Genomic DNA, 13103 nt, shown 5'->3' with positions numbered 1-13103 from the left:
TCTAGGAAATGTATTTCAGTCCTGCAAAGAGAGAAAAATTACAGTGGATACAAGACCTGATGGCACTGATCTGGCAGTCTCCATTCTAGCTGTGTAACTTCTTGCCAGGATTGCCTGTGCTATGTAGGTACCTTTTTCCACGTGTATATGCACTCTGTGAACTGTCCTGTGCTTAAATTTGGATAATATCTTAAAGGGAGATTTGTAAAATCCAATAGAGCGTATGTGATTTCATTTTAAGTGTTTAGTTTATAAAATATTGATGTTATTTAGGGGGGAAAAATTGATGATTTGTGGTCCTTAACCAATGTAATATGTATTTTTCCTATTTGCTGAAAGGTTCAAAGGCAATATGCTGAATGTATTGGGCAAAAATTACCATCAGGGCTAGAAGCTGAATGAGGGCTTGAGTTCAGATGTAAGATGATTCATCTTGCTACAAGTAAAGAGGATAAAGGGGAACTACAGTTTTGTTCCGTGATGCTGAAATATGTTCCCTTTAGTTCTGTGCAAACTGTGGCTTTTCACTTTGGATATATAAGGCGTATTTATCTTCACAGAAATGAGTGTGGATATGTGGTTCCTGTACAAATGCATGCTGTGATCTCCCAGTATTTATGAAGAACACATGTACAGGAAAATGACTCTTAAGTACAAGTCATAAATTGAAATGATTATAGAATATACGTGGACAAATATACCATGTGTGGTACGGGCAGACTGTAATTTCATCAAGTGGTTTTTCAGACTTCATAAACTATGAATGAAACATGATTGTATTGGCCTTATAACAGGTAAAGTAAAACACGGGATCTGGCTACTTTAAAGCGCTCATAATTCCCTAGTTGGAAATAGCCTTTTGGGATAATGATTAAGTCTTAAAACCTGCCTGTGATTAAAAAAGAAAAGGAGAAATAAATACATTTGGGTGAAAATCACGTGTTCGGAAACCCTGGGAAACATTCAAGTATCCACCTCATGAATTTTTACAGCTCCCAGCTTTCCCAACACGGGGAGCCAATTCCAACCGCTCTATTCCGACCGTTCAGCCGAGGGGCAGCGCGGGGAGCCTCCCTCTTCCTCCAGCCGCCGCTTCTTCGCCTCTATGGCGGTGCGGGCCGCTTGGCTGACCGCGGAGCCCCGGCAGCAGCACACCGAGACCGGCTGGGCAGGCCAGGGACGCCGGGCAGCCATGGCTGCGGCCTGCCCGCCCGCTCTAAGCCTCCCGCTCGCCTCGGTGACCTCTGCCCCTCGGTATCCTGTGACACCCCGCCTGTCTTTGTGCTCAAGTTTACTCGTGATGGATACATTTCCCTCCCAATCGCAGATGCCGGGCTCCGGCCGAGCCGGCAGATAAATTATTTTCAGCTGCAGGCCCCGGCTCGGGGCGGGGGGGGGTGGAAGGAGAGCGAGGAGGGCGGCCGGAGCTGCCCCGCGCCTTGGCCGGCCCGTTGCCGTCTTCAGCTTCTCCTGGAATATGAAAGGGGACGGCTCACAGCCCCTCTCTGATCCTTTTTAAATGCAAAAGAATGTAGGAAATTGCCAGATCAGTTGGTTAATCAGTGACAACTGCAGTGGGCGCACAAAAAGCGCGGCCCTTAACAAGAGGCATCCGTTGCGCCGGGTGTTTTTTCAGCGCCTCAGCGGGTCGCCGCAGGCTCCACCTCTCGGATCCTCGGCTGGGTTAGTGTCAGCTTTATAAGGGGACGTAATTGCTAGGAGATTTCTGGTGACTGATGGCAGCAATATCAGGCTTCCCCCCGGGTCCCGCTCGGGCTTTTTGTTCGCTGTCCACAGCGGTTTCAGCGCTTCTCCTTCCAGTTGTTCACGCCGAAAACCGTGTGTTAACGTGAAGCTGCTCCTCTAAACGGCGTTATTTAGTAGATAACGCGGCTATCGAGTGTTTATGAAAGTATTCCTGAATGGTTTGTTGTGGCGGCAGTTGTTTCTTTTTGGGGCTTATTTTTAGATAAACCTCTCCCTTCTTCTCATTCTCCTTCACCTTCTCCTTCATCTGTATTTCAACCTTGTGTTGGTGGTTGGATGGCCGAAGAAGTCCTTTAAAAGTGCCAACCCCCGTCATGCTAAAACCAAAGTGTTTCTGGCTTCGTTTACTCCCCCCTCCCCCCACCTCGTGTTTGTAGTGTACTTAAACGTAAAAACAATTTCTTCCCCCTGCCCTGGTTGCCTCATTAAAACCCCCCAGATGCACACTTTAAATACAAGTATTTAACACGTTTCCTTTTTTTCTTCTTATCCAGACTGAAAAAGAAGCGTGTGCTGGTGGCTGCTTGCTTCACGCTGTGGGTGCTGGTTTAAAATTAGCAATGCCCCATGTTGGGAGCAGCGTTTGCAGCCCCACTGGCGTTGCAATGCAGAACTCGCTGGCAGTGTGTGTTGTAACACCAGGCCGGACGGGTTTGCATCATCCTCCTCCTCGATGATGCTGTTGTGGTTCTTGTATCAAAGCTGCTGTGAACTTGAATGACGTAGGATATTGTTTCCAAATGTGTGGCACAGGCTGAACTCTCGCTGGTCATTCCTGCATCAGCTGCTTGACAGCAGCAAGCTGCCAAATATTCTAAGGCTGTTGTGCCCTCAGTTGCCTCTGTAAAAGTATGTTCTTTGCCAAAGTACGTGATGCGTTAAGGAAATAAAATAGAGTCTACTTTCTACTTAAATGCTGTATGGGAAACTTACATTTAATGGATTTCTTGACCCCAAAATGTTACTGAGTGACATTCATGTTGTTTAGGTGACTCTGTGTATGCAAAAACTGATTCTGAGGGGAGGCACGTGAAGTTTTCATTCCACCTTCCCTGCCCTCCCTTCCTGCTTTAACAGGAGATACTGACTGCCTTAAACTTGGCACTGTGGATGTGTTCTCTGTGAAGACCTAATTAACTGGGTTTTACTAAGACAGATGTGAAATTAAACTCCTCAGAAATGCTTATACTGTATTTGCTGGCTCTTCCCACTGAAGACAGAATGTTTCTGAATCGCCTGAGTTCATTCTTTTCATCCTTGTGAGTCCGTTCTTTCTTTCCTGGGGCAGGGGAGGAACGAGATTCCTGGCATCCTTTGATCTGATACAAACTATATGGACTTGATTTTTAACACAGCTGTACTCTCTGAAGTGTTTACTATATAAAGGGGGAAAAAAGAAAGTCTTTTAGGCAGTCATAACGATTTCTTTGGAAGTTACAGTCAAAAATCATATTGTAATCAGTTTACAGATCTGCTATTTTTTGTCTAATCTATATGCCAGAGGAATGTACCATGCGTGGAGAGCTGTCTGTGATAGAGTGAGAACTAAACATTCGCTCAAACATGAAGCAAGCAGGAGACCAGGTGTGCTTCCCACGTGCATGGTTCAGCACTTGCATAACTGTCCAGGCAGAAGTGCTGCTTGCTTTGTAGGTAGATGAGCTGAAAGGTAGAAGTCTCATCAGCTGTCTTCCTTAACTGTCATTTCTCAGCATAATTTTAGTGGAGTTATCAAGGTGTTTTGTGTGTTTATGAATTTTTAGGTGAATGCTTTCCTCCAAACATAAGCTGATCTCCTTATTTACTGTTATTTCTGCCACCTACTCCTGCGTAATAAATACTTAGATTGCTACCCCTGACAGCCAGTGGGAGCTTAGTGGTTTTGAAAAGCAGTTTAAATATGAAATATTTAAATGCAGATTTAGTAGCCTAATGTTTAATCCTACATTTTGAGGCTCCAGTCTCAAAATGACCTTTGCCATGGCTTTGGTGTTTAGCCTGAGAGGTCTTTTTGGCCTAATTCTTCAAAACAGCGTGTTTTTTTTCAGCATTTATTGTCTTGTATTATGGACACAGAATCACAGAATTGTAGAGGTTGGAAGGGACCTCTAGAGATCATGGAGTCCAACCCCCCTGCCAAAGCAGGCTCCCTACACCATGTCACACAGGTAGGCGTCCAGGCGGGTCTTGAATATCTCCAGAGAAGGAGACTCCACCACCTCCCTGGGCAGCCTGTTCCAGTGCTCCGTCACCCTCACCAGAGCACTTACAACTTACATACGTAGTTGCATTGTATAAAAAAATCCTGTGTCTGTCAAGTACTTTAGAGTTCTGTGTGAGATACCACTGATAGCTGTAAACGTATCAGCTGTGTATGACATTGTAGGACGTGTCTCACTTGGAAGAGGAACTTTGAGCAGTCAGTATAAGCTGCCTTTACACATTCTGTTTACTTGCTTTATGGCTATCAAGAAATGGTGCTGTGAATCTCTTGTGTAGAAGGATGTAGAGGGACCTGCCCATTTACAAATAGCCTGAACAGAATGTGCAGATGGCGTTGTGGAAGGCAGGCATGTCTGTATGCTGCCCTTGTCTTTTCCTGTTCTTGAGAGCTGGGACCTGCTGCTTTCTGCCTTGGGAACAAGGCTAATGAAATTCAGGTTTTAGTGTCCTCAGCACTAGATCAGGTTATGATTATGCAGCAGCCAGTTTTGTTCCACTCATAAAAGTGGGAAGCTGCCTAAGGCTGCTGGGCTCTGAAATACTAAGTCAAGCAATGGTTAACTATGACTTAGATGTGAAGTCTGGCTGTTTAGGACTGGAATGCTGTGGACTAGAGTAAATGTAAGCTTTGTCTGCTGAGACAACAGGGTTGTTAAGCAATCGGCTGTGTCTTGGTGGTTGGGATCATAATAATCGCTTTGAATAGAAGTAGGTTGTCTGGGCAGCATTAAGGAAATATATAAGGAAATAAGGAACTCTTTGAGTTTGGTCTGGTTGATGCAAACTCATGCTCAGGAACAGAAAAGCTATAGAATTTCATAGCAAAATCTGTGAGTTTGGTTAAGATTTTCTTTTTTAATATCGTGTTATACATTCATATGTTTACTTGGCAGTATACCTGATTCAGATGATCTTTCCTTTGTATGTGGAAAATAGATGTTGTTTTGTGAATTTCTGTTAGTTTTAACTTATGGGATAGTCAAGAAGATAATGCATAAATCTGTATTTTTAAACTGTATAATTAAAAACAACAGCAACAAAACACACCAAACAAACAAAAAATCTCGCATCGCTTTTGGGCTGAGCTTACGTGGTGGTCAGTCTTGATCCAGTCTTGATTTTAGTATGCTTACCTTCATGGGAAAGTGAACTGTAATGCATGGAATTGTAGAATCATAGAACGGCCTGGGTTGAAAAGGACCACAATGATCACCCAGTTTTAACCCCCCTGCTATGTGCAGGGTCACCAACCACCAGACCAGGCTGCCCAGAGCCACATCCAGCCTGGCCTTGAATGCCTGCAGGGATGGGGCATCCACAACCTCCTTGGGCAACCTGTTACAGTGCGTCACCACCCTGTGTGAAAAACTTCCTCCTGAAGCTTTTCCTGGGGAACATATGAGCTAGAATTACACCTTGGTAGAGGACCTAACCTTTGTGTACGTCTGTGGTGTGGTTGGTTTTTTTATTTTTATGAGCCTCGAGGATTTAAGCAGGAAAATAACATTGCTTATAGTGGAAAAAGAGAAGAAATGATCGTAACTTGTGATAAGGTTGTGACTCTTGTGACTTGCTTAACTATCTAGAAGGCATTTATCCCGTTAAGATAAAAGGTTGAGAGCTTACTAGGGAATTCTAAGGTTGACTGTTTTCTTACCAAAAGGTGCTTAACTTGTTTTGATCAGACTGTAGCTGCTGTTGTTGTTGGTTCTTAAACATGCACTGTTAGCTGTATCACATCAGAGGCACGACTGTTTTTATTTGGAGAAGTAGAATAAGTTTTGGTGACAGCACAGCTGACTGTAAAGGACTGCAGCCGTAAATCTAAAGCCAAACTTAAGAAATACTGCTATGTCTTGGAGGCAACTTCTCAGATGCGTTCTCATGCTGTGTTCCAAACCTAATAGCTTTAGCGTTAACAACACAAGCATGAAACCAATTCACACTTCAGATAAAAATGCAGAGCTGAAATCATAGTGGCAAACAGTGTTTTCTCTCTTAGTTTAGATGATGGATTTGTTTGCATACAAACGACACTGTAAAAAGTTGCTTTTCTTCTAAAGACTCAGTGCTGAGGAAAGCAGATGTGCTGTGGAACACAACACACATCTCCTTCCATACAGGTCCTAGCGCAGATCTGCAGGCTGTGTTGGAGTCAGCTGGGCAGAGCTGAGGTGTGTTTGTTTAAACACAACCCTTACCCTACTTTAACTCAGTTTTGTGGGTAGAGTAGCCGGCCCTAACTACTGTTTGCTGATGTTGGTGGCTGACTAGCGCCTGAGTTTTATTGGAAGCTTGTCAACTGACAAACAGTAAGCAAAGCAAATTCAGATGTGTGTCTTATTTGTGTATCTGTGTTTCTGGAGATGCTGGTAGCTTATCTGTGACAAGTAGCAAAGTGAGAATTCTTCTTGTGGAATTCACTTGTTTTACTGTGAAACTTCATTAGAGTTTCAGGAAGGTAGAGCATGTCTGCCTTTAAGAGTGGTCATTTTAGTGGCTTACCTAACAAAATCCCTACAGATTCTTACCTGACCAAAATTCTGTGAATGCGTGCAGGCTTAGTTGTTAGGGGGATTGATCTCAAGTTTGATATTGCTCAAATAGAGGCTGGGAGGTAACAGGAGCAGTGCACTGTGCTGCTTAGTATTTCACAGTATCACAGAATGGCCTGGGTTGGAGGAGGCCTCAAGGATCATGAGTCTCCAACACCCCCAGCACAGGCAGGGCCATTAATCTCCACGTTTAATAGTAGACCAGGCTGCCCAGGGCCCCATCCAACCTGGCCTTGAACACCTCCAGGGACAGGGGCATCCACTGCCTCTCTGGGCAGCCTGTGCCAGCACCTCACCACTCTCATAGTAAAGAACTTCTCCCTGACATCTAATCTAAACCTTCCCTCCAAGCAAAGAGCCTTCTTCGTTAGGCAGAGACCCACAGTATGTGATACTGCCCAGCTTTGCCAGCTCCTGACTGCAGTGTGTAGTGTCACAGGTCTTTGGGTGTTTCTGAATCACTGCAGGGATTTTCTCCGTGACCAAATGCCTTGCTCTGCAGCAGTCTTCGTGCAAAAAGCTCACTTCAGTGAAGGAAGCTCTTCCTTGCTTTGTTGGAGCTTTCTTATGCTGTGCTTTAATAAACTGTTTGAGGTGAGAAATGCTACAGATGGCTTTTGCTTAATAAAGGAAATGAAATCAAAAGAAATAGTTATTAAGAGACATGAAGGTGGCTCGTAGGAATTTACCCTCAAGTGATTTAGAAATATAAGTGTTAATATCCCAGCTGAGCACTAAAGAGATTTAAGAGTGTAGTTTTAAAGGTGACATTCAAATGCTATTTTAAGAGGAGTGATAAATGCTTGTGCTTTTCCTTGTGCCCTCTGCTTCATGCTGTAGAAGCTCCTCTTGACAATGACTGCAAGAAGTGTAATGAATGTGTTGATATTTTCTCCCTAAAACTCGTTTGGGACAAATTGCATCCAGTTGAAATAGTCCAGCTTGGCATTTTGCATCCGAAGTGACAGAAAGCATCTCTTCTCTGCGACAAAATGTGAGATGTGAATGTACATGTAGGTAGACCTTGTTTTGTGTGAGTGCTGATTATTAAGGGCAAGTCAATATCTGCAAGTACAGTCTCTACTAAATAATGACAACAAAGTAGCAGTAGTTATTTTGGTTTTATTTGCGGTATAGTTGGGCTTTGTTGGCTACCAGCTTCAAGTTTATAATATAATAATAAGATAATAATAAATAAAATCCCTGTAAAGTATATGTATTTTTCCCCTAAACATCAAGTTGAGACTTGGAGTTTGGTATATTTTCAAGGGTCACCTCTGCGTGTTGAAAAATCTGTTCTCCGTATGACTAACTTTAGTCTGTCGCAGGACACGGTGCTTCTGCTTGCTCATCTGATTACGCAGCTCAAGGGAATAAGGTTAAGGACATGCTGTTGGTAACTAGAGCATTTTCAGGGCTTTAGTTGGGCAGATGGGCTGCTTGGCTATATTCATGCATCTGCCTACCTGCTGTGGCAGCTGCTGCTGCTGCACGTTGTGTTCTTTTGTTCTATTCCACCCAAGAAAGGAACGCTAGGAAGTGTAGTGAATGGATTAATTTAAGGTTAAGGGTAGTGTTTTGCTTGCTTCCTAACTCCATGTCACAATAAAGCTTCTGATAAAGACGATGCGAGCTTCTTAAAGTGAAATAGATTTTTTTTTTTAAGCTGTGTTTTGGGGGCTGAAACTAGCTGTCATTGTACAGAAAACAGTCAACTGTGTTTTCTTTATGTTGCCCGATGTTGCTTATTGAAATATTTTCCTTTCTTTCTCTCCCTTCCCCCACTTCTAGGAGCAGTAACCAGACTTTGCCTGACACTGCGTGGTCCAAAAGAATTAAGGAAATATGGAATGACATGAAGGAGATTAGTTAAGGATTAAAGGCTTTGAGGACAAAACACCTCGCCGAGGTGAAGCACAGACTAGCGTTCTAGTTGTAGCTCCAAGGAGCTGTGTGCTGCAGAAAGATGGCAGATCCAGGAATGATGAGTCTGTTTGGAGAAGATGGGAATATTTTCAGTGAAGGGCTGGAAGGTCTCGGAGAATGTGGATATCCTGAAAACACAGTCAATCCTATGGGGCAGCAAATGCCCATGGATCAAGGATTTCCCTCTTTACAGTCATCTCTTCATCATCCTCCTGCAAATCAAAATCAAGCCAAGTTGACCCATTTTGATCACTATAATCAATACGAACAGCAGAAAATGCACCTGATGGATCAGCCGAACAGAATGATAAGCAGTGCCCCTGGGAATGGTATAGCATCTCCTCATTCACAGTATCACAACCCTCCCGTTCCTCAGGTTCCTCATGGCAGTGGTGCTAGTGGTCAGATGGGAGTGTATCCCAGCATGCAGAACGAAAGACACGGGCAACCCTTCGTAGACAGTGGCTCGATGTGGGGGCCGCGGGCAGTTCAAGTGCCAGACCAGATAAGAGCACCATACCAGCAGCAGCAGCAACAGCCGCAACCGACACAGCCTCCACAAGCACCCTCTGGACCCCCGGGGCAGGGCCATCCTCAGCACATGCAGCAGATGGGAAATTACATGGCTCGTGGTGATTTTTCAATGCAACAGCACGGTCAGCCGCAACAGCAGAGGATGAACCAGTTTTCTCAAGGCCAAGAAGGCCTCAATCAGGGAAACCCTTTCATTGCCACCTCAGGACCTGGCCACTTGTCTCATGTGCCCCAGCAGAATCCCAGTATGGCACCTTCTTTGCGACACTCAGTCCAGCAATTTCACCACCATCCCCCCACTGCTCTCCATGGAGAATCAGTAGCCCACAGCCCCAGATTCTCCCCTAATCCTCCCCAGCAGGGTGCTGTTAGGCCGCAAACACTTAATTTTAGTTCTCGGAGCCAGACGGTACCCTCACCTACTATAAACAACTCAGGGCAGTATTCTCGATATCCTTACAGTAACCTTAATCAGGGATTAGTTAATAATACAGGGATGAATCAGAATTTAGGCCTTACAAATAACACTCCAATGAATCAGTCTGTACCAAGATACCCAAATGCTGTAGGATTTCCATCAAACAGTGGTCAAGGACTAATGCACCAGCAACCCATCCACCCTAGTGGCTCACTTAACCAAATGAACACGCAAACTATGCACCCTTCACAACCTCAGGGAACTTATGCCTCTCCACCTCCCATGTCACCTATGAAAGCAATGAGTAATCCAGCAGGTACGCCTCCTCCACAGGTTAGGCCCGGTAGTGCTGGAATACCAATGGAAGTCGGCAGTTATCCAAATATACCCCATCCTCAGCCATCACATCAGCCCCCTGGTGCCATGGGAATTGGACAAAGGAATATGGGCCCCCGAAACATGCAACAGAATCGTCCTTTTATGGGTATGTCTTCAACAACACGGGAGATGGGTGGGCACATGAGACCAAATGGTTGTCCAGGCGTTGGCCTTGCGGATCCACAAGCAATACAAGAACGACTAATATCTGGCCAGCAGCTTCCTAGTCAACAACAGTCTTTTCAGCAGCAAATGCCAACCTGTCCTCCCATGCAGCCTCATCCAGGGATACATCATCAGTCTTCACCACCGCCACATCCTCATCATCAGCCTTGGGCACAGCTTCACCAGTCACCACAAAACACACCGCAAAAAGTGCCTGTCCTTCAGGTAAGATGAATAAAAAAGCGTTTTGCATTACTGTAAATGCATTTGAGTATGCACGAGATCTGTGGCTTCAAAGCAGTTGTTCTTGCTTGACTACACTGTTTTTTCGCTCATTATGTGGCTTTCTTGGTGCACGGAAGCTAAAGGTAAAATAAGGTTCCTGTAACCTGCTAATGTTTTTACAGTAATTATTACAGGATGGCTTTATGGATAGTCAGAAATATGATATAGCAACAGGACTGAGGACTGCTTCTTTAATTTCTTGTTGGTTCTTTTGAGGGGGAAATGGAAAGCATGTGTGCGTGCTCTAATTTAAGCTAGTAATATTTCTATATTTGCAACGTGCTAAAAGGAGCGTGCATTATAAGGGGTTTGTTTTGGTCCAACTGAGGATTTTCTTTAAGTACTAAGTGTTCTTTCATTTTATTTTTTGTTTTTAAACTGAAATTTTCACATGTGTAAAAACATTCAAGATGAAGTAGTTTCATCACAAAGTAATGCAGCTGAAAAGTGATGGGGCAGCAGTTTACGTAGCAGGTGTGAATCAGTCTAAAATCAAATCTTCTGAGGCTTATATAAAATCACAAGTAAGACAGAAGTCCTGTTTTACTGAGGCTGTGATCCGTCAGGTTTTGATGAAAAATATATTGTTTCCACGTTATTTTTCAATTAAAAACTAGAAAAATTAAAACATCTTGATCCCTCTGTAGCTTAGCGAGTTTTGACTGCATGTTAGTACGTTAAGCTTGAGCTGCCTTTTGGGATCCTTGGGTTTGCCATGATTTGCCTTTGGCTCTGTCAGTCAATCATTCTAGAGGTTTTGGTAATGAATGAAAAGGTGGCCAAGTTATCAGAGGCTTAATTATTTTTAAAGCCACTAAGTAATTAATGCCAAGTAGCTCTGCCCGTAAATATTTGGACACAATTGTTGGAATGCAGTCATAATGATACAATGTTACAATTGGCCATAAATAATATATAATAAATCATAAAAACAGCTGTCCTAGCCAGCGTCCCAGGACTGCGAGGGAGGCAGCTGCTCAGCAGTCCCCTCCTCTGCTGCCTGCCGGCTGCTTCTGTTCACTGCTCTGCACAGCATGAGGTGGGTCTGGGAATCAGATGTATGTGCTGTGGAGAGGCAGCTGACGAGGAGTGGTGGATGGAGCAGCTCAACAGCTGGGAGAGGCTTCCACATTCTCCAAGGGGGTAGCACAGGGCATGCTGTAGGGTGTTCCAGTCCTGGGGAGGGAGATAGCGGTACCCTGGGGTGAGGGAAAGGACAGAATCTTCTTTGGAAGGAGGAGGAAGATCTGCCCTTGAAAGGGGGCATAGTGGCTTCATGGTTGTCTTTCTCTCCCCTGCCTCCCGTAAAATAGGTGTGAAATGTTGTACATATGGTGGCCTTTCCTTTTCCCCCCTGCCCTACCCTCCCCCTCTCCATGTGCACATTTTGTTTGGAGATTGTAAATAACCCTTCTTGCATGGTCATAGGTTGATGTGTTCTTGGCTGGTTAGTTTTTAATGGTTCCTCTTGACTGCAAGGCTAAGCAACCCAGAACTGGATAGTGCTCAAGACTGCATCAAAAAATCCAAGAGAACTAGCAGAAATTTTGAAAAGAATCCATGACAATGTGGAGAAATCTGTGCAAAAATAATAATTATAATGATAAAAAAGCTTAGGGTGCAGGACAAGGTGTACAAGATTGGCTGCTTGGTTTTTTATCCTGAAGAGAGCTGATATGTCCAGCATAAAAATAAAAAAAACAAAACAAAACAAAACAAAAAAACTTGAAAGAAAATTGTGGAAATGGTAATATATAAGACTTGTAAAACTAAGGGGACAAAACCCAGCATTACTGGTATCTTTCACAACTAGCGATGGGGGAGAAGTGGGAAGACTTAAGGTGACTGTAATAAGGGCTGTGCGCTAAAGCTGCCATCTTCAGCAGAGGAGTTAATGCTGTGATTTCATCTGATCATCCAGTAAACTTCTTTTTAGCAGCAGCAGATGGTTTGGGAGGAGAACGTCTGCTTGTAGAATGGGAACGTGTTTTAAATGTTCTTGGGGCATTCATTTCCTTTTAACCGACGGGGTAAAATACAGACAGCTCGACTCTTAAATGAGCTGTGCAAACTATTTCAGAGTTTTGAACTGCAGATGAATAACTTGAAGGTAAGTGCTGAAACTAAATAATTAGAGGAAAACCACACTATAACTCAAGTTACTTGATTAAAATCAGTAATTCAAACAGTTGTAGCCAGCCAAGTAACTTCTCTGTTAGCCTACTTCTGTTAAGTTTTCATTTGGTAAAAGTTATTGTTAACATACCTTCCCATTAAGTAATTAGTTTGAGATCTGACTGTAGTAATGAAACACTTGACAGGCAGGCATTTCCCCCTGGAAAACTGTTTGGATCAAATATAAATTGTTCAAGTCAATGAAAACCCGGCTCCTCCTCACCCCCTGGGGAAAAAAGAAATGCAGATGTGTAAAAACCCCGCTCTTAAGATTGAATGCGGAATCTGCAGCTCTCCTGCCTCTGTCGTGGTTTCTCCTTCATGTCAGCTGGCAGAGAACTGTTGGTGAGCAACAGTTATTTAAATGTCTGGTTTGATTTCATTTGTATAAAATGAATCAACGAAATGAATTTAGGTGGTGAAATGAAAATCACTGTGTATTTTTAAATCAACAGAAGCCATCTTTAGTAATTATTTTTCAGTGATTTGAAGCTAGCCTTATCATGGGAAGGCTGTAATACTTGTGGTTAACCAAATTACTGTTTTGTTTTTAGATATGTTGGAAGGAAAGTGAAGTTCTTTTGCTTTTAACTTGAAAAGAATTGCTGTGTCGATTCTGGAGTTCTTTATTTCTCTGTGTGTACAGAACTGCTACTTATTTTGGCTGAGAGGTACAG

General features: G+C 43.6%; 1 protein-coding gene across 12 annotated transcripts in view; it reads left to right on the top strand.

Moving 5' to 3' along the window:
- The window catches only part of CHD7 (chromodomain helicase DNA binding protein 7), a 123015-nt gene that overhangs the window by 29537 nt on the left and 80375 nt on the right, over nucleotides 1–13103 (top strand). For all 12 annotated transcript variants that reach the window (XM_085539529.1, XM_085539533.1, XM_085539531.1 and 9 more), the window contains one exon: nucleotides 8337–10191. In XM_085539529.1, the coding sequence (XP_085395655.1) occupies nucleotides 8512–10191 (1680 nt within the window). In that variant the 5' untranslated portion in view covers nucleotides 8337–8511. The remainder of the gene's footprint in view (nucleotides 1–8336; nucleotides 10192–13103) is intronic.

This window comes from Coturnix japonica, chromosome 2, assembly GCF_054131305.1.
Source record: "Coturnix japonica strain WE chromosome 2, WE-NBRP24, whole genome shotgun sequence".
In the NCBI taxonomy this organism is placed as follows: domain Eukaryota; kingdom Metazoa; phylum Chordata; class Aves; order Galliformes; family Phasianidae; genus Coturnix; species Coturnix japonica.
This window is presented reverse-complemented; position numbering and strand designations above follow the sequence as displayed.